General features: G+C 45.6%; 2 protein-coding genes across 2 annotated transcripts in view; one reads left to right on the top strand and one right to left on the bottom strand.

Moving 5' to 3' along the window:
* Positions 1-3,807, bottom strand: part of LOC138823500 (polycystin-1-like protein 2) — a 67,879-nt gene extending 64,072 nt beyond the window's left edge. The window contains exons 1-2 of the mRNA XM_070016860.1: positions 3,495-3,807; positions 171-335 (exon numbers count right to left, since the gene is read on the bottom strand). Coding sequence (XP_069872961.1) covers positions 171-335; positions 3,495-3,807 — 478 coding nt within the window. The remainder of the gene's footprint in view (positions 1-170; positions 336-3,494) is intronic.
* Positions 3,808-8,465: 4,658 nt separating this feature from the next.
* The window catches only part of LOC138823553 (beta,beta-carotene 15,15'-dioxygenase-like), a 29,977-nt gene continuing 19,583 nt past the window's right edge, over positions 8,466-18,859 (top strand). The window contains exons 1-5 of the mRNA XM_070016943.1: positions 8,466-8,675; positions 11,826-11,954; positions 13,956-14,085; positions 16,525-16,672; positions 18,338-18,485. Coding sequence (XP_069873044.1) covers positions 8,612-8,675; positions 11,826-11,954; positions 13,956-14,085; positions 16,525-16,672; positions 18,338-18,485 — 619 coding nt within the window. The 5' untranslated portion in view covers positions 8,466-8,611. The remainder of the gene's footprint in view (positions 8,676-11,825; positions 11,955-13,955; positions 14,086-16,524; positions 16,673-18,337; positions 18,486-18,859) is intronic.

Raw genomic sequence — 18,859 nt, 5'->3', positions numbered from 1 at the left:
CTAATGAGAACGGAAAAGAAAGGCCAAAGGAAACCTGAGACAGAGAAGGAGGGACAGAAAGTGAAGGGCAGACATCTGGAAGCCCCAGGTAGAGGTAGAGACGAAGCTGGAGTTACAGACAAGCAGGAGGGAAGGGGGCAGGGGAGAGATCCCCCAACAGGCCAGCTCACCAAACTCGCAGACAAAGGCAAAGGCCTCGGTGCAGTCCTCTGACACTGCCCAGCCAGAGGAGGGGCCTCTCCTGATGTAGCCACAGCTGTGGGGCGCAGGTGCCGCCTGGCTGCCTTGCCAGTTGCTGTAGCTCACATTTGAGGTGTCCAACCAGGTCCCGGGCCCTGGGATGGGAATAGAACCACCAGGCTTCCTCTCTTAGCCACTTCAACATGGCGGGCTTGCTCCAACTCAACTTCTATGAAGATGAATCTTCCCTTCGCCAGTAGGAGTCCATGCTTCCCACTTTCACATGTTCAGATATAAGCATTGGGACTCCACATTGAAGGGCAAGCATCAGGCGGTCCGATGTGTAAATAACACCTCCAGCACTGTCCAGTCATAGCCTGTGCTGTGCACCTTCACATGCATGACACTCTGAAGCAGGGTCCCTGCTCAGATGTGTTTGGATAGGCCTGAGTTCAGGTAGAATACACTCACCTTGCCTCAGAGCCTGGAAAATATTGCTGTAAAGGTTTATTGTTAAGATTTAAAGCTGGGCCAGGCACTGGTGGCTTATGGCTCTAATCCTAGCTACTCAGGAGGCTGAGATTTGAGAATCACAGTTCAAAGTCAGCCCCAGCAAGAAAGTCCCTGATACTCTTTATCTCCAATTAACTACCAGAAACTTGGAAGTGGTGCTGTAGCTCAAAGTGGTAGAGTACCATCTTTGAGTAAAAAAGCCCAGGGACAATGCCCAGGTCTTGAGTTCAAGCCCCATCGCTGACATTATATATATATATATATATATATATATATATATATATATATATATATATATATATATATATATATATTACTAGCTCACTAGCGCTCTCTCTCTCTCTCTCTCTCTCTCTCTCTCTATATATATATATATATATATATATATATATATATAGCTGGGCACTGGTGGCTCATGTCCATAATACTAGCTACTCAGGAGGCTGAGATTTGAGGATTGTGGTTTGAAGCCACAATCTGGAAAGTCTGTAAGACTCTTACCTCCAATAAGCTATGCAAAGCCAGAAGTGGAGCTATAGCTCAAGTGGTAGAGCACTAGCCTTGACACTTAAGCCCTGAGTTCAAGCTCCAGGATCTGTGTGTGTATGTGTGCACATATGCGTGCACACACACACAATAGTTAAAAACCTGTCATGGTGGCACATGACTGTAGTCCCTATCACCAGGAGATGGCGGCAGGATGATCTCAAGCTCAAGATCAGCAAAAGCAAATGTAGTTCACAAGACCATCTCCAAAACAAAATGAAAAACAAGAGGGTTGGGGGGCATGACTCAGTGGAAAAACATTTGCTTAGTATTGGGAAAGCTCCAAGTTCAATCTTAAGTGGGGGGAGGAAGGGTAGATAGACTCAGAATGTAATTGTTTGATTTGACAAGAAAATGCATGCAGCAATTGTAAATGTCAAATCATATGAAAGAATACAAAATGCAAACCTCTTCCCTCTCTCAACCTCTCGGCTGCTCCCATTATTGGGTTTCTTGTAAATCATTGTAGGCTGACTCTGATCCACATATTAGCATTTATGAGTGCCTGAAACCTATTTATGTAAGTGCTATTGTGTTGCTCACTGGGTTTTGGTCCTTGCTTCTTAAATCGAGTTAAATCTTTCAGGTGCTTCCTATCAGCCTAGGTAAAGCTGCAGTGTTTTCTGTAATAGCTCCCAGTATCCCTTGGGAGGCAGCCAGCTGCTTTCGCTGCACACGAATAGCTCTTCACTGCACGCAGTCCCAATTGTTGCATCTAGAAGTCAAGAAACTGTTCAACACATGTCTTACAAAAAGGTATCTTAAGAATTTGAATCCCTTGGCTCTGAGTTCCTTATGTGAGTTTCCTTGGCTACTGGTTTATTCAAACACTTCCATATCTATTGGTAGACCCCTGTGGGTGCTCAGCAGGGACCAAGATACCCATTTCCAAACCCCAGCAGCTTCTACAGGAGCAAAGAGAGTCCCTGAGCCCCAGGACGATGGGGCAGAAGTCAGACTTAGGAGTTGCTGGAGACACTGGAGCAACTCAATTCATCTCTGTGTCTTACCTCCGAAACAAGAGTAGCCATGCCTATTTCCTGGGTGAGTATAAGGATTAAATGTAAATGTATCTCTGTCCACTTTTGAATGTGCTTTCTTCTGTCAAAGGGCTCAAAGTCTAGATGCCTGAACCATTTCCACCATGCCAGAGTGCTCTTGTGGGGAGTGCCAGAGATCCACAGGTACACAGGAGAGAAAGACTCACCTGGCTGTTGGGGACTGGGAGGAAGCCCTAGCAGAGGGGAGGGGAGGGGTAGGGAGAGTTTCAGGAGGAGTAAAATGACATCTTGTGAAGTGGAGCTGTGCAAAGCACTTGATCTTCTTTCCTCCCTTCCTTCCCTACCTTCTTCCTTTCCTCACCCTTGCTGGATAAGTGCTCTACCACTTAAGCTGTGCCCTCAACTATTTTTAAATTTAATTTTGTCTTTTTTTTTGTCAGTTGTATGTAGGGCTTGAACTCAGAGCCTGAGTGCTGTCCCTGAGCCTCTTTGTACTGAAGGCTAGTATAATTGGGGATAAGAGTCTCACAATGACTTTTCTGCTTGTACTGCCTTCGAACTGCAATCCTCAGATCTCAGTCTCCTTAGTAGCTAAGATTATAGGCATGAGCCACCAGCACCCAGCTTATTTTATTTTGTCTTTGATAGAGGGCCAGTCTTGAACTCATAGTTCTCCTACCTTCTCTTGTTGAGTAGCTGGGTTCTAGGCATGTTCTCCCCAGTTGGCTTCCTGACCTGCTCTAATCTCATAAAAATGAGTAAGACATGTGGGTATACTTTGAAAATAGCTAGGTCATTATTATCTGAGATTGTTTGCTCACGAGGAAAACAATGATCATTTTTCCCATTGGTTATTGTAACAATCAACAAAATAATGGTCACAAAGCCTGGAGAGTAGTACCCAGGGCTACTCTAGCAGGAACTGAAGGAATCACAGTTAGAACTGTGTACATGCAGGTCTGGAGCTGTCATTCAGTGGGGTCTTCTCTAGCAGGCACCAGGCCCTGGGTTCAATCTCTAGCCCACCCTACCTCACTCCAAACACAAAAGGATGGATGCAGATGGATATTTCTATCTTCTATGCTTTATACTATGCATGAATTCTCTCATGTGATCCACAAATGATCAAAGAGAAGGGTATCTTTACCATGAGAATTTGGAGTATTAGTTTGCTCCAAGGAATACCTGGGTAAAAAGTGATGGTGACGATCTGTTTCATAAGCTACCGGCAAAACACAGCGATGCAGCACCTACCTGCTGAGGTCCCGTTGGGTGCTGAGGTTCCTGTGAGTCCAATCCACCAGTCTCTGTCCTGGGAGATGTGCATCTGAAGAAACCGCTGGGTACCTTCATCTGGAATGAAGACCAAATGGCCTCCCTGCCCTTCACACCAGCCCTGGGCCCCATGGAACGTACGTCCAAGTGGTACAAATTCATAACAAGCATCTCTGAAGGCCACCTGGCTCTTAGAGCAAAAGCTGCCTTCTTCCGGCTTCACAATGGTGGCCCCAAACCTCAGGGTGAGCCCCGAGAGCAACAAGCATGCCACCTTCATCTTTGAGCCCATGCTAGGGTTGCCAGTGGCACGCACTCTTGGGTCCTTCATATTCTCTCACCAGCACAGCCATGTCCATCCATCTTCCCTTCTCTTGGCATCATATAATAGCAACTCTCTTTTGTCTGAGAGACAATAGACTCAGGATGAATGAGTTTACATTTTCGCTTCCTCCAGCTCTTGGTTCAATGCCTGTTTCAAAGCCAATTAATTCACAATGGTCTTCTAGAGAAAGCCACGGTGGCGGAATCACTTGTCTGCCTGTCATTCAGCTAACTGTTAGTGTTGGATTAAAAAACAACAACAAATTCCTGCCTATTGACTTTATACCATTACCAAGGACCAAATGCTCCAGGAGCAATGTGGGAACTACATGATAAAAGAAGGTGGACAGGAGGGTGAGTCACAGGAAGGTGAAGACAGAGGGCTCAGATGTAATCATGTGGCGTGGGATGGCAGCTGTGCCCAGATGATAACTGTCCTGTCCCCACTGTGGCTGAATCATAATGGACACTCGGGCCCCTCCGACTTGTCACATTATCACTCATGCCCTGCTGGGCACTAAGAATGTCCTACAGAATTTATTTTGCCTCAGTACTGGCACACACAAAAAAAGTGTGTGCGTGTGCGTGTGTGTGTGTGTATATGTTTGTGAACAGTGTTTTGTATGGCCAGAGACTTAGAGAACTGAGCTGTTTACTCTCCAGGGGTGTTCACACTGCCTTGTGAACTCTGTGCTCCTACATGTGGACCCACCATACTTGCTTTTTAAAATTGTCATTATAAAGGTGATGTACAGATGGGTCACAGTTACATAAGTCAGGTAAAGAATACATCTCTTTTTGGATAATGTCACCCCTTCCCTTGCTTTTGACCAGTTTTCCCCTCCCATTCCCATCTACAAGTTGTTTGGTTCATTTTCAACATAGTGTCTAGCGAGTACCACTGCTGCATTCGTTCGCCCTTTATCCCTCCATTTGCGTGCTCCCCTCTTGCCATCCCAACGACAGATAAACAAACAGGACAAAAAGAAAAGAAAGCAAAAACAGAAACAAGAAAAATGTTTCCATTTCCTGAGCTCAATAATTTTTTTTCTTTTCCTTTTTTTTTTTTTTTTTTTTTTTGGTCAGTCATGGGACTTGAACTCAGGGCCTGGGTGCTGTCCCTCAGCCTTTTTGCTTAAGGCTAGACTCTACCACTTTGAGCCACAGCTCTACTTGCAGTTTTCTGGTGGTTAATGGGAAATAAGAGTCTCACAGACTTTCCTGCCCAGGCTGGCTTTAAACCATGATCCTAAGATCTCGGCCTCCTGAGTAGCTAGGATTACAGGCAGGAGCCGCTGGCACCCAGCTTGATAAATACTATTTTATGTGGTCAGATGCACATAGGCATTGTGCCTTTGTGTCCTAAGAACATTCTCCTTTGATCTCATTGTGTGTGCATACTTTCTTTCTTGGTCTTCAGTTGGTGGACATTTAGTTATTGGACACCCAGAGTTTCTTAGAAAGAGTAAAACATTTCATCTCTGTCTATCCAGTCATGAAGAGACAATGAACATTGTTTATCCATGGATAGTTCAATGAACATTTGCTTGGCCCTATATCCCAGCTCCTCGGCTGATCCTTGCCCCTCTCCCTCTTCCTTTCCTAGAAACCCCTCTGCACCCTCTGATGTGGCTCTGGCAGACAGAAGACGGACAGCGTCAGCCACCAGGCAGGACGTGGTGTCACTGCTGATTCACAGGCTGGGCAGAACTGGCCTGTTATCTCTCAAGGCCAAACTTCTAATGAGGTCCATTAGGAAACTATGTGGAAGGCCACAAGAGTGATAATATATCTATCTCCTGGGTAAAGGCTTCAATTATGTCCCTAATGGCCCATGCTTGGAGACAGTTGATAACAAGTGCAAATCTGCAGGCTGAATTCCATTTTTGGATTCTTTACATTCTGACAAGTGACAGGGCTCCCAGGCACAGAATTCATCTTGGCGGTGTCAGCTCCCGCTGTCCCTTCACCCCTGTGTCTGTGCAGCTCACGTGGCAAGTAAGCAGGGCGTAGAGATGCCCTGTGCATGGGTCTGTAGGGTTCTCATCCAGCCAGCTGAGTCTCCATGTGGCATCAGTGATGGGAAAACAGAGAGACAGCAAGTTTGCTCTAAACAGGGAAATGGGACCATAAAAAGAACCATAAGGATATTTATGTCCTGGGGCCTGGATATTCCAGTCAGGGACTCTACCCATTTTAGCTTATATTTACCTTCTTCTCCCTCCCTCACCCCTCCAGCATAGTTCAAACATCAGCCACTTCTCCAGAGCCTCACAAGTGCTAATGGCCACCTCTTCTCTATCCTCAGAACAATCTGACCTACTTCCATCTTAGCACTATTCAAAGGTAACAACCCACTTTGGAAGACTAAGAGACTTGCAAGAACTTGGTTGCAAAGATAAATCCACAGCTTGCCTCTTCCCTGTCCGTTGTTTTGCTCAGGATGATGGATTGAATGGTGTCCCTCAGGACAATCTGTTCTGAGTCCTATTCCCTGGTGCTTTTGACTGACATTATTTGGAAACGGTCTTTACAGACTGATGGTTGAGAGGAGATGAAGTCAGGTCAGAGCAGAGTGGACCCCATTCACTAACTGATGTCCTTATAGTGTAACAGGTACTGTACTTAAAAACTCCCTTTTTGCTAAACAGCGCTGATTCCTTCTTTGGGCCCATGAATGACCTAAAAGCAAGAGGAAAGCTTGGCATCACATCTCCACCTCTCTGCTGCCCATGTCCTTTGTATCGGAGTCAGTCTTTTCTGTAGTCATTTCAGATAAATCCAGGAAGGACAGACTGAGAGATGAAAACGGTCCCCAAGGAAAGAAACAGCAGAGCCGGCACAGGACAGGTGGCTCACCCGGCCTCAGTGACTCTGCCCTGACCAGATTGCACCCCACAAGAGATGACAGCAAAAATGACTTCTCCCCGACCCCTCAACAAGCATCAACCAGGCCCCAGTCTGACTGACACTGAGGAATCATTATGTTACTTCCCACCCCACGTCCTGAATCTTCCTCTACTTAAATCTGAAGCTCATGTCCGTACCCCAAAAATGGACCGAAATGCTTACTTTGCCCCATCCCACATTGTGTTCATGCCTGTAAATCTTTCTTCACCCTCCACCACTCTTTATTTGGTGAATGGAGGCAAGGAAAACCCTTGTAGTTTGGCCTGAAACTCCAGTTTCAGCAGGAAGAGAGATGTCTGGACACAGACCCAAAGAGAGAAGACTGTCCTGTGGACACAGAGACAGAGATGAGCGAGAGGCTGTCTGTCCTCGCCCATCAACCTGTTTTCTCATGATGGGGGCCGCTGCCACCTCCACCAGGACTTTGTCCATCACCTTGAACCCTGCTATCGCTGATTTCAATGTTATCTGCTCCATTTATCACCCTGGCTAATTAGAGGCAACATTCAGGAGTTAACTTAATTGGAAAATCGCAAAGTAATTTAGATATGAAAACATTATCTCCAGAAGGGAAATATTAACTGGTTTTAGGCAATAACTTTGTAACAAGAGATAGAGAATTGCAAAATAAGGCTGTTTGCTTTATTTTTTAATAACCCTCAAAGCTTTCCTCTTTGCTTTCAGTTCTTACTTCTGAGTGTCAGGGCTGTCTGCAGGCTCAGCACATCCTGTGGGATCAGCATCCTGAAGGAAGGTGAGCCTTCTCCCCTGTCCTTCTGAAGTCTCAGAGTTATCTTCCACCCTCACCAAATATGGTGTGATCTCTGGGGGGGAGGGGGGTCTGACTTCAGCTAGCTTCAGTTGACACTTTGCAGTGGAGAATAGTGTACATGCAGTACAGGCATAGGACAGGCATACATTTCTTTTGGGACAATGTCACCCCTTCCCTTGTTCTCTCCATTCGTCTCTCTCATCCCCACCCAAAAGTCCAAAAGTTGTATAATTCGCTTTTGACGTAGTGTCTACTGAGTACCATTGCTGCCTTTGTTCCCTTTGTCCCTCGATTTCTATGTCTTCCTTACCCCCAAAGACAGATAAACAAGACAAAAAAGGGTAACTCCTCTGTACATCATCTTTATAATAACAATTTTTAAAAGATACATGAATATCTTCAGCCTACCCTCTTGTTGGGCTGAGGTCTGAGTCTTACTACTTACTCTTCAGTTCCCCAGAAAAGTCTTTATTACTTGAAAGTTACATGACTCATTTTTATATTTCCTCTTTTCAAAAAGAAATGAATGAATGGAGTTGTTCTTTACATAATTTTTTGAGGGGAGTAATTGGGGCCCTTTATGAAAAACAAAATCAAATGAACCCCCCCTCTCTGAGGGTGACCCCCTTTGGGCAGCAAGCTTTGGCATGATCATGACATTGGCGCCATCTCAGTGCTTTGTTGGTCCTGAGATCTCTCTTTCTGTTCCCTCACAAACCTCTCCAGCTTCCGGGCTGGATTATTTCTGATGACCAAACAGAGCAAAATGCACTGAGTCTCTTCACCCATTCAGAAACAAGCCAGGAGTGAGAGTAGAAAGAAAGAGTCAGGGGGAAAGCAGAGAGTTAAAGATTAGCCCTAACACATGGCTTGGGAACTGACCTTTGACCAAACATTTTATAAACTCTGCCAGACATGTGCAGAGATACCAGACACTCAGAGAGAGGGGAAAGAGACGGGATTAGGAAGGACGGACATGTGAAGGGTCCAAGGATAGAGAAAGCAGAAAGTCAAGGCCAGAGGAGCCCGGACAGCTCCCTGCAGCACACAGGATCGCAGGCCGATTCCCGCTAAGACCAATTCTCACTCCATGGATATAATATTTGGTAAGAATAAGAAAGAGCAGCTGGAGCCTGTAAGGGCCAAAGTGACAGGTGAGTATTTTGTGTAAGAGATGGGCTCTTCTGTTAGGCCGACATCTGTTTTGTCTGCTCCAAGTTGTTTGGGGAAAGCCTGGAAAACAGTATACAAGGGGTGAAACAAATCCATAATCCAGATGCGTTTTCTGTAGTGATCTCAGTATGTTTTACACATTATAATTCAGATTCCAAGAGGAGAGAGTTGTTTTCACTATTTCCAAGAGAAAAATATTGGCTATGCTCCCTTTGCTGAACAGGAACTGGGAGTCAGCAAAGTGCCACCTGATCCAGATGCATGGTGTTCTGCAGATGTATGCACCCTAAATAATTTCTTCCCACCATGCACATGTGGCGGCTGATGCAACTTGCTCTTGGGTGCCCACAGGTGTGATTTCAGTATGCGGAGTGGATGGAGGAGACCCACAGAGGGCTACTGAGGATGAATCTTCAGAGGACCTGTGTCTCAGTTTTTTCCTCTGCTCATCTCTGGCTGTCTTCTCTTTTGCCTGCTACTTTCCTGCAGCCATCTTGTCTAGAATCTGAAGGCCAGTCCTGGTTCTGAGATCTCTGGCCCCAGCACAGTGCTCCTTGGCTGAATGGAGATGCTTTGTTTTTATTGTTTTATAAAGATCGCAAGTGTGGCTTTGAAAGCTGGGTGGAGCTTGTCAGCCAAGGATGTACCTTTGGAGGGAAAAATCCCTTTTATGTATCATAGCCAATCGTAACTGTGTGTGCATGCATGTGTCTTAAATTACATGTAAAAATTGTACATATAAATTAGAAAAAAGAAGGAAATACAAAGCTATACTTCCAGCTTTTTATTATATTATATTATATTATAATTATTATTATTATTATTATTATAAAGGTGATATACAGAAGGGTTACAGTTACGTAAGTCAGGAAATGAGTGCATTTCTTTTTGCACAATATCACCTCTTCCCTCACTCTCTCCTAGTTTTTCTAACTTTTAAGTACTACTATTATCAGGGGTCTATTTCCTTTAAGCTTTTCTAAGACAGATATGGATATTGTATCTTTGAGAAATATAAACAGGTATAAATATTATACTTGAAAATGCACATAATTTTTCAGCATACAAATATGTTTAATAATATTATTTTTTATTTATAAAAAGGAAGCCCAACACCAGACTGGGTGGTTCATTACTATAACCCTAAATATTTGAGAGGTTAAAATGGAGAGGATTACTATTTGAGGCCAACAAAATGTCTCCTCTCAAACATAGGAGCTGAGTATGATGGCCCATGCCTCTCATTCCAGCTACACAGAAAACCCTAAATAGGAGGATCACAGTCCTGGGCATAAATGTGATATCCTGTCTTAAAGCAAAAAAAAAAAAAAAGGCCAGGGGGTGTGACTCAAGTGACAGAGTACCTACAACTATGAAATGTTGAATTCAAATCCCAGGATCACCAAAGAAAGTGAGGAAACCTATAATGCTAGGGTTTGTGCCCTGGAATGCCAGGAAGTTTTCACCATGCCATTTTCTGCCTTGTGTTCAGTGACCGTATGGAAATCCTTAAAATTGTTAGAAAACCAGGGCTGTGAAGGTGGCTCAGTGGTACAGTGCTTGCCTTGCATTCATGAGGCCCTGGGTTCGATTCCTCAGCACCACATAAGCAAAAAGAAAAAAGCCGGAAGTGGTGCTGTGGCTCAAGTGGTAGAGCGCTAGCCTTGAGCTGAAGAGCTGAGGGACAGCACCCAGGCCCAGAGTTCAGGCCCCACGACTGGCAAAAAAAAAAAAAAAAAAATTGTTAGAAAACCAGAATCCTAGAGTTTGGGTTTTATTTTTATTTTTTTATTAATAAGTTTTTTTACTTGTGAAAATACCGTACAGAGGGGTAGAGGGGTTACAATTACATGAGCAAGGTAATGAGTACATTTCTTATCAAGCATTGTTGCCTCCTCCTTTGTTTCCCCTTCCCATCCCTCCCATCAATTCCACCCCTGCCCCCAGAATCCTAGAGTTTGAGAGGCTGAATGGGCCCAGCAGTGCCCTACGGGAGCTCTGGGACCAGGGGCCTAGTCACTCAGTGGCCACACAGATTCTCATTCTTCCCCCAGGTCCATGGTAGAGTCAAAAAACAAGTCTTCACAAGTTCCACTGGGCACTTTTAAGTGCAAGACCCTCTCTAGTTCAAGCCTTCTGACTTAACAGAATGGAAGCTGAGGTGAAAAAGGGACAGTGATTTGTCTGAGGCCAGGCAGCAAGCAGCAGTTGGTCTGACCTTCTGGCCAGGCCTCAAGCCCTGGTCAAGCCCAATCAGTTGGCCACCAACTGTGGGCAGACGGCTAATAAAAGCTGGTGCTTGTGTTGACACACCTGTCCAGGGCAAGCAGGCCAAGGCTCTGGTTTATCCCAGAGCAGCAGCCTTCAGAGAGGAGGGACACGCAGGGCCTTGGACACCACGCCAGCAGGACCCTGACTTAGAAGAGCACTCACTCGCTGTCCAAGAGACAATAGTACATGCCGAATACTTTTAAGTTTCCCAGGACACATTTTGAAAAAGGTTTTTTTTTTTTAAAGTAAGATTAGTAAAATTAATTTTAGTAGTAAAACTAAAAATTTTATCTGCTCAAAGTGAAATTAATATAAAAAACTTGCAAGTGAGATGTCTTCCTTTTTGTCTGCTAAGACTTAAAAAACCCAGTGTATATTATTTCCTTACAGTACATCTGTTACTGCTCAATCCCAACCCAGGACTGATGGCTGTGGTTCCAGCTACTACTACTGCATCGTAGGGCAGACCTCTAGGATGTCTTTCTTACCTCTCTATGACACATTCTCTCTCAAGACTCTGCCAGGCCTCTCTCTCACAGTCCACCCTGCCTGAGAAGATCTTGTACACAGCACCCTTGGTGGGCCGGTAGAATGGCCTCTATCACTGTGTATTTCAAGTGTCCATTTATTCTTAGAATACAGAAGAGTGCAGAGACTGTGTCCACTCACCTCAGCAACTCGGTGGTAGTAAAATTCCATGCTTACTATCCACTGTCTAGGATAAAGGAACAGAAGTGCTTAGTAGGATTGTGGCTATATGGCTCTATTCCCTTCTATGGTACTTTCTTCAAGTTTTGGGGTTTTGGTTTGGTTTGATGAGACTGTAGAAACTGGAGATTCAACATTCTTTCTGTTAACAGGCAAGATCCCACCATGGCTGCAGGGGACATTGCTGCGTAATGGGCCTGGGATGCACACGGTGGGAGAGAGCAGATACAACCATTGGTTTGACGGCCTGGCCTTGCTCCACAGCTTCTCCATCAGAGACGGTGAGGATGCTGGGCAAGTTTTCTGTTGACTACAAACTTTATGGCCTAAAAGCAACACAGATGGAGTCATTTCAATTCTGGAGGCCAGACGCCTGAATATGGGTCTCACTTGGCCATAGTCACAGAGAAGGCTGTGCAGGAGAATCCATATTTTTTGTCTCCTCTACCTTCTAGAAATTGACTGTGTACTTCTTGGCTTATAGTTCCATGTCTTTCACCAAAACCAGTAGCACAGGAGAGCTAGATAGATGGAGAGCTAGATAGATGGATAGATAGATAGATAGATAGAGAGAGAGAGAGAGAGAGAGAGAGAGAGAGAGAGAGAGAGAGAGAGATCTCTTTCTGTCTCTCTCTTCTCTCCTCCTTCGTCCTTCATCTCCCTCCTCCCCTCTCTCTGTCCCTCTGTGCCATCCTGACACACTGGACTAGCCACCAATAAAATGGGAGGCCATGTAGAAAACAAATAAGGTCCTCCACACAATAGCCAGCCTCCTGAGTATCTGGGACTACAGGCATGAGCAAGTAGAACGCTGACTTTCCTGAACGAGGCAGGGTTCTGTGGTACATGCTTGCTCTGCACAGCATGGGTCAGTTGGCTGGTCCTCTCCCATGTGATGGGAGGTTCCAGAAGGAGGGACCCTGATCCAATTTTATCTTCATCATGGAACGAGAGACCTGTGCTCCTAGACCAATCTCTTCATCTCACTGAACCACAGTGTCCCCAACTGGAAGTTGGAGGTTGTAGTGGTAGTGAAAAGAGATGAGAGGGTACTGGGTGTCTGGTTCACTGGTACACAGTCTACACTCGAAGGCTGCTGAAATTCTGCACAGTCCGGGAAAGTCCTGGGGGCAGAGAACCTGAGGCCTCAGTCCTGAGCCACACAGGAGCAGAGGCCAGCCTGTCCTTTGGTCATTCTCCAGCGATCCCTTAGCCTTTGCTAAGATGCTTGAGCATGAGGGCTAGGAGAGAAGGGGATACTTAGTGTGAAAGGCTGAATTCTTTCCACTTGAAATGTAAACTCTCAGCCCAGTCAGCCAGTTTCCCATACACAGGCAGCTGCGGAAGCAGGAGCAGAGAAGCCTAGAAAAATGTGTCTGGAACTGCTCAAGCCTGTCACTGCCGAAGGAGTCACCAAGCCCCACCCCCACCCACACCCCCAGTTTTCCAGAGCATCTAATTAGCCGAATTCCTTCTGCAGGAACATAGTAAACAGACCACTCCTGCTCAGAATCAACCAGGTCAAGTTTGATATTTTTTCAGGGCAGAAGAGGAACGTGCACTCATGCGCGTACACAAACACACACATATCTGTGCACACACACACAGTATTTAACTCCTGCTGAGATGGCTGGGATCAATAATCTCTCTGTCTTCTAAAGTACTCGTTTCTACTGGTCTCTGCTGGAAGCTACAAGCTGCTTTTTTCCCCCCTACTTTTTTGCTTTTGTTTTGCCTTAAAAATCTTCCCTAGTTTGGTCTGAAGTGGAAATTTTCCACTGGAGTTACCCGAGGGCCTCTTTGTTTTAATTATTGATTTATTTGTGAGACAGCATCTCACCACGTAGCCCAGGCTGGCATCAAACTCGTGATCCTAGGTCCTCTGCCCCTAGGCCCATCTCTTCATCTCCCTGAGCCTCAGTTTCCTCAACAGGAAGTTGGGGCTGCAGTGGCAGTTTAAAAAGAGATGAGATGCTACAGGTTACCAGGGAAAGGCTTCCAAGCCTGTACCTGCTCCAGAGGGACACATGGCGGGATGGGTGGCCAATGGCCTGGCAATGCTGGGCCAAGTGACCGAATGTTGCTGAGCCTCAGAACCCTCCCGTGGAAATGGAGCTCCAGTGAGGAGATGCGTGTGAAATCAGTCTCCCTGCACTCCTTGAAACAGCTGCTCTCATGACAGCACCCTGTTGTGGTCCCCAGTGAAAACCTTCCCATGCTGTCATGGATAGTAAGCCTGGGAAAGGTGCCGGCCTGGGACTAACCTGACTCTCCTCCTTCAGGTGAAGTTTATTACAGGAGCAAATACCTAAGAAGTGACACCTACAATGCCAATATCGAGGCCAACAGGATCGTGGTGTCGGAGTTTGGAACGATGGCCTACCCAGACCCCTGCAAAAACATCTTTGCCAAGTAACTTCCCATCCAGAACCTGACCACATTGCATGCGTTGTAACATCCTTGATGGCCACAAGCCATCAGTAGTTCCTCTGACAATTCTCTTTAGGGTATATAAAAACTCTATACGAGGGGCTGGGAAGGTGGCTCAGTGGTAGAGTGCTTGCCTTGCATGCCTGAGGCCCTGGGTTCAATTCTTCAGCATCACATAAGCAAAAAACTCTATACGACAGGCCTTTGCCCATAGACATTACATAATTCTTGTTCACTGATCTCTTGAAAGGCAAAGAGCATTTGACAAGTTATTAGACACTCTCCTGGCCAGGGAGCAGTTTGGAATTATCTGTCTAAATTACAAATGTACATTTCCTTCTGTCTAGAGATATACTTACTCATGTCTGAAATGACAAATGCACAAAGTTATTCATGGCTGCATCATTTGTCAGAACAAGAAACTGAACACAACCCAACTATCCATCCACAGAGAAATGATGAAATGAACAGCAGTAAACTAAACAAGAAAATGTGGTGCTGAAGTAAAAAAGCAATGAGACAGAGCTGGCCTGGAAGCAAGTATAAGGCCCTAAGCCCTTCCCTAGTACCACAAAAAAAGGAAGGAAGGAAGGAAGGAGGAGGAAAAAGGAAGGAAGGAGAGAAGGAAAGAGGAAAAAGGAAGGAAGGAGGAGGAAAAAGGAAGGAAGGAGAGAAGGAAAGAAGGAAAGGAGGAAAGAAAGAAAGAAAGGAAGGAGAAGGAAGGAAAGAAAAAAAGGAAAGAAGGAAGGAAGGAAAGAAGGAAGGAAAGGAAGGAAGAAAGAAAGAAAGAAAGAAAGAAAGAAAGAAAGAAAGAAAAGAGAAAGAGAAAGAAAAGGAGTGACAAGGCTTTCTACATGTTGTAAGGAAAGATTTCTTTTTTTTTTCTTTTTTCTTTTTTTTTTTTTTGTTCGGTTGTGGGTCTTGAACTCTGGGCCTGGGCGCTGTCCCTCAGCTCTTTAGCTCAAGGAGAGCGCTCTACTACTTGAGCCATAGGCGCCACTTCCAGTTTTCTGGTGGCTAATTGGAGATAAGAGTCTCACAGATTTTCCTGCCCAGGCTGGCTTTTAACCATGATCCTCAGATCTCAGCCTCCTGAGTAGCTAGGATTACAGGTGTGAGCCACCATCACCTGGCTTAAGATTTCAAAGTTAAGTATGAAGGAAGAAAAAAGCGAGGCCTAGAAAGAGCATGTGATATGCTATAGTCTGTGTTTAAAAGGCAGAAATTTTTTTTAATCCATTCTAAAGCTTGAACTCAGGGTCTGGGCACTTTTCTTTGGCTTTTTCACTAAAGGCTGGTGCTCTACCACTTGAGCCACAGCTTCACTTTTGGCTTCTTGCTGGTTAATTGGAGATAGTCTTATGGACTTTCCTGCCAGGGCTGGCAGGACTTTTAGGAGGTGGGGCTTAAGGGAGGAAGTTAGGTCATTGGGTATTTTGCCAAGGGTCTCTCTCTGTCCCTGTTTCTGTCTCTCTGTCTCTGTCTCTGTCTTTCTCTGTCTCCATCTCTCTGTCTCTTATTGACATTAGGGCTTTTAACTCAGAGCCTCTTGCTTGCTAGGCAGCTTCACCCCTAGTCTGGAGCCACACCCCTAGTCTCTTTTGCTTGCTCCTTCTTTTCCGATAGGCCTGGTTCTTTTTGCCTCTGGTGGTCTGACCCACAGCTGGGGGTTACAGGCATGTACCACCCCACCCTGCTATCTCCTTTTTGATACTCCAGACATGGAGGAATTATGAAAGGGTTCAGTGATAGATTGCCTCTGCTTTTCTAGAGCTGACATCATTTCTCCCTGGCACCTCACCCTAGCCCATGGGTTGGAGCAGGGGAGGGGCCAGCAAGAAAAGGCAGGGGGAGGGAAGGAATTTAAAGCCACAACCTGCAAGAGCATTCTTGCGGTTACACCCTCTGTCAGCAGGGGGAGCACTACTCAACCTCTGGATTCAGTATTTGACATTTGTCCCAGTTAACCCTCTTTGTGTTTTCATGCTTGCTTTGAGTTTGCCTTCTGAGCAAATGCATGATAAGTTATTAAGTCATCACTTCCTGGATAAATTTGAGGGAATCAGTGTGAATTTGTGTCCCTACCAAAGCTGAGACTAGCCATTTTGCTAGGTTTAGGGAGCCATTACGGATCCCTGTATGATATCCGAGGAGCTTTGTGAATTTCTCAGAAATAACCCACCAGCAACCACTGGGTCTGGTGTTGAAGACCTTTGGAGTTTCGAGAGCCCAGAAGGGACCTGTTGTGGGCCATGTTGCCCTACCAATCCTTCACAACACTCCATATGGTATTACCTGAGGCCGGGTACTTTTTTTTTTTTGTCTAGTAGTTGAAGCAAAGTGTTTGAATAACTAGAAGACTAAAGTCAAGTAGGGCAGAACTTTCCATCTTGATTAGACATAACCTGCTTTTCTCCCCAGAGCCTTCTCCTACTTGTCCCACACCATCCCTGATTTCACAGACAACTGCCTGATCAACATCATGAAGTGTGGGAAAGATTTCTATGCCACCACAGAGACCAACTACATCAGGAAAATCAACCCACAGACTCTGGAGACCCTGGAAAAGGTATTGGCAAGCCTGTAGCTGGCATCCCTTCCTGACCCATCGGGTTCTCACTGGATGGACCCCACTTGAGGGCATGGGCTGCTGTAGGTCAGCACCTTGCAGGAAATTTTCAGCTCCCCAGGGCTTGTATCATTGTATCATTCCCATCCTTGTGGCACAACCATGTGCCACAATAACTGTGTTTCAGTCAATGGTGAAATGCATAAACCCTGGCAGTACCATTAGGTTGTATAACTGGCGACAGACATATAAATCCATTCCATAATGTCAATACAACACATGTCTTAGTCCCTATCTCCATCATGAGACACATATGTCTAATGATGGCATGAAGTAGCAGAAATCTCCTGTAACACAGTCATGGAGCCCAGAGGTCTAAAATCAGTGTTAGCAGGAGCCAACCTGTCCTTGAAGGTTCTAAAGGAGGAACATTCTCTTCCAGCTTCTAGGCTGCCAACAATCCTTAGTGATCTCCACCTTGTAGACGAACTCCTCCAATCTCTGCCTCCATCGTCATATGCCATTCTGTGTCATGTGATTCTTATGTTCAAATTCTCACTTTTTATCAACACACAAACCATCGTATTCCAACCGACCTCCTGCAGTATGACCCCAACCTAACTGGATGATATCTACCACTTGAATAGCATTGCTATCCCCAGATAAGGTCACATTTGCAAGTGCCAGGGGTAAGGACTTCAACCTGTCTTTTGGGGGAGATAGTTCAACTCCTCCTCCTCATTGCCCATAGTTCTTAGGCCCAAGGGGGCTCTACCTATACCAACCTGCAGAGGGAGGCATTAGGCCGAGAACTAGGGCACAGAAGTAAACATAGAAGAACCAAGTCAACATTCCGGTAAAAAAAAAAAATCCGTAGACTCTGTTTTCTCCAGCTGCCATTCAAAGCTGTGGCGTCTTCCCAGACATGTGAACACCTGCTTTTCTCAGCCTGGAAATCATGCCCAGCTCCCTCAGCTTGGAAATCATGCCCAGCTCCATTTCAGCCTAGCAGGACGGGCACACTTTCCACAAACGAGGAAGTACTGGGCAGGGCAGGATGAAGCTAAAGCCCTGCCCAGCTTGACTGGTGTCTGAGCTCTCCTGGTATAGGAAGTGCACAGCTGGCTTCCTCATTCTATGACTGGCCTGTTCAGAGCAGGGGTCATTGTTCAGCTCGTTAGTGGAGTTTGGCTTTGACCCAATGGCTTTGTAGCCCCTCCTATTCCCAGAACCGTACTAGGAGAGAGACCTGGATATCTGTGCCTCTGTAGAATATAAAAGGGGGAATCTAAATGACTTAGTCAGGACACCCTGCAGAAGCTCTCTGCCCAGATGATTGTGGTAAGGCCTCCATTCTGCCTCCATGCTGAGGACACCTACAAGGTCAGGATGCAGGAGGAGAAGGGATGCCATGAACAGGTGGACACAGACTCACAACAAGCTCTCCTGAAACCTGGCCCCTATAGAATTAGGCTAGCCTATCCCAGTGTGAGGTCACATTCAGTCACAAGAGTAGACAGTCTCTTTAAAGGGAAATCCTGTCTTATTCCCCCATTAGGAGATGTGTGAAAATACCCATCATGTCTCAGAACCTAGATTCAATGAGGTGTGTACAGGGTTTCCACTCTTCCCCTTTTGAAGACCAGGTCATATCATATTTTGCAGGTTGATTACCGTAAATATGTAGCTATAAATCTGGCAACAGCACACCCACATTATGATGAGGCTGGAAATGTTCTCAACATGGGCACATCCATTGTGGACAAGGGGAAGACAAAATACGTGATATTTAAGATCCCTGCCTCCGTGCCAGGTAGGTCACTTGGAGGAATCTAAGCACAGTTAGCCAGGGTGCTGCACAGGCCTGATTTTTGTTGGTGATAGTGTGAAACTTCCCCCAGTTGACTGTTGGAAATCTCAGTTTTCCCTAAAGGAGAAAGGAGATTTCTGGGATTCCTTTCCTTATTCTTTAGACTCCAGTTTCTTAATTCATTATTCATCTATCTGTCCACATATTCATCTATCCACCTACCCACCTATCCATCCATCCATCCACCTATCCATTCATCCACCTGTCCATCCACCTGTCCATGCATCCATCCATCCATCTACCCATCCATTCATCCACCTATCTACCCATCCATCCATCCACCCACTATTTTTCCATTTATCTTTTGCCTAGGCTCC

Source organism: Dipodomys merriami, unplaced genomic scaffold, assembly GCF_024711535.1.
Source record: "Dipodomys merriami isolate MVZ:Mamm:240054 unplaced genomic scaffold, mDipMer1.0.p SCAF_120, whole genome shotgun sequence".
NCBI classification, from domain to species: Eukaryota; Metazoa; Chordata; class Mammalia; order Rodentia; family Heteromyidae; genus Dipodomys; species Dipodomys merriami.
This window is presented reverse-complemented; position numbering and strand designations above follow the sequence as displayed.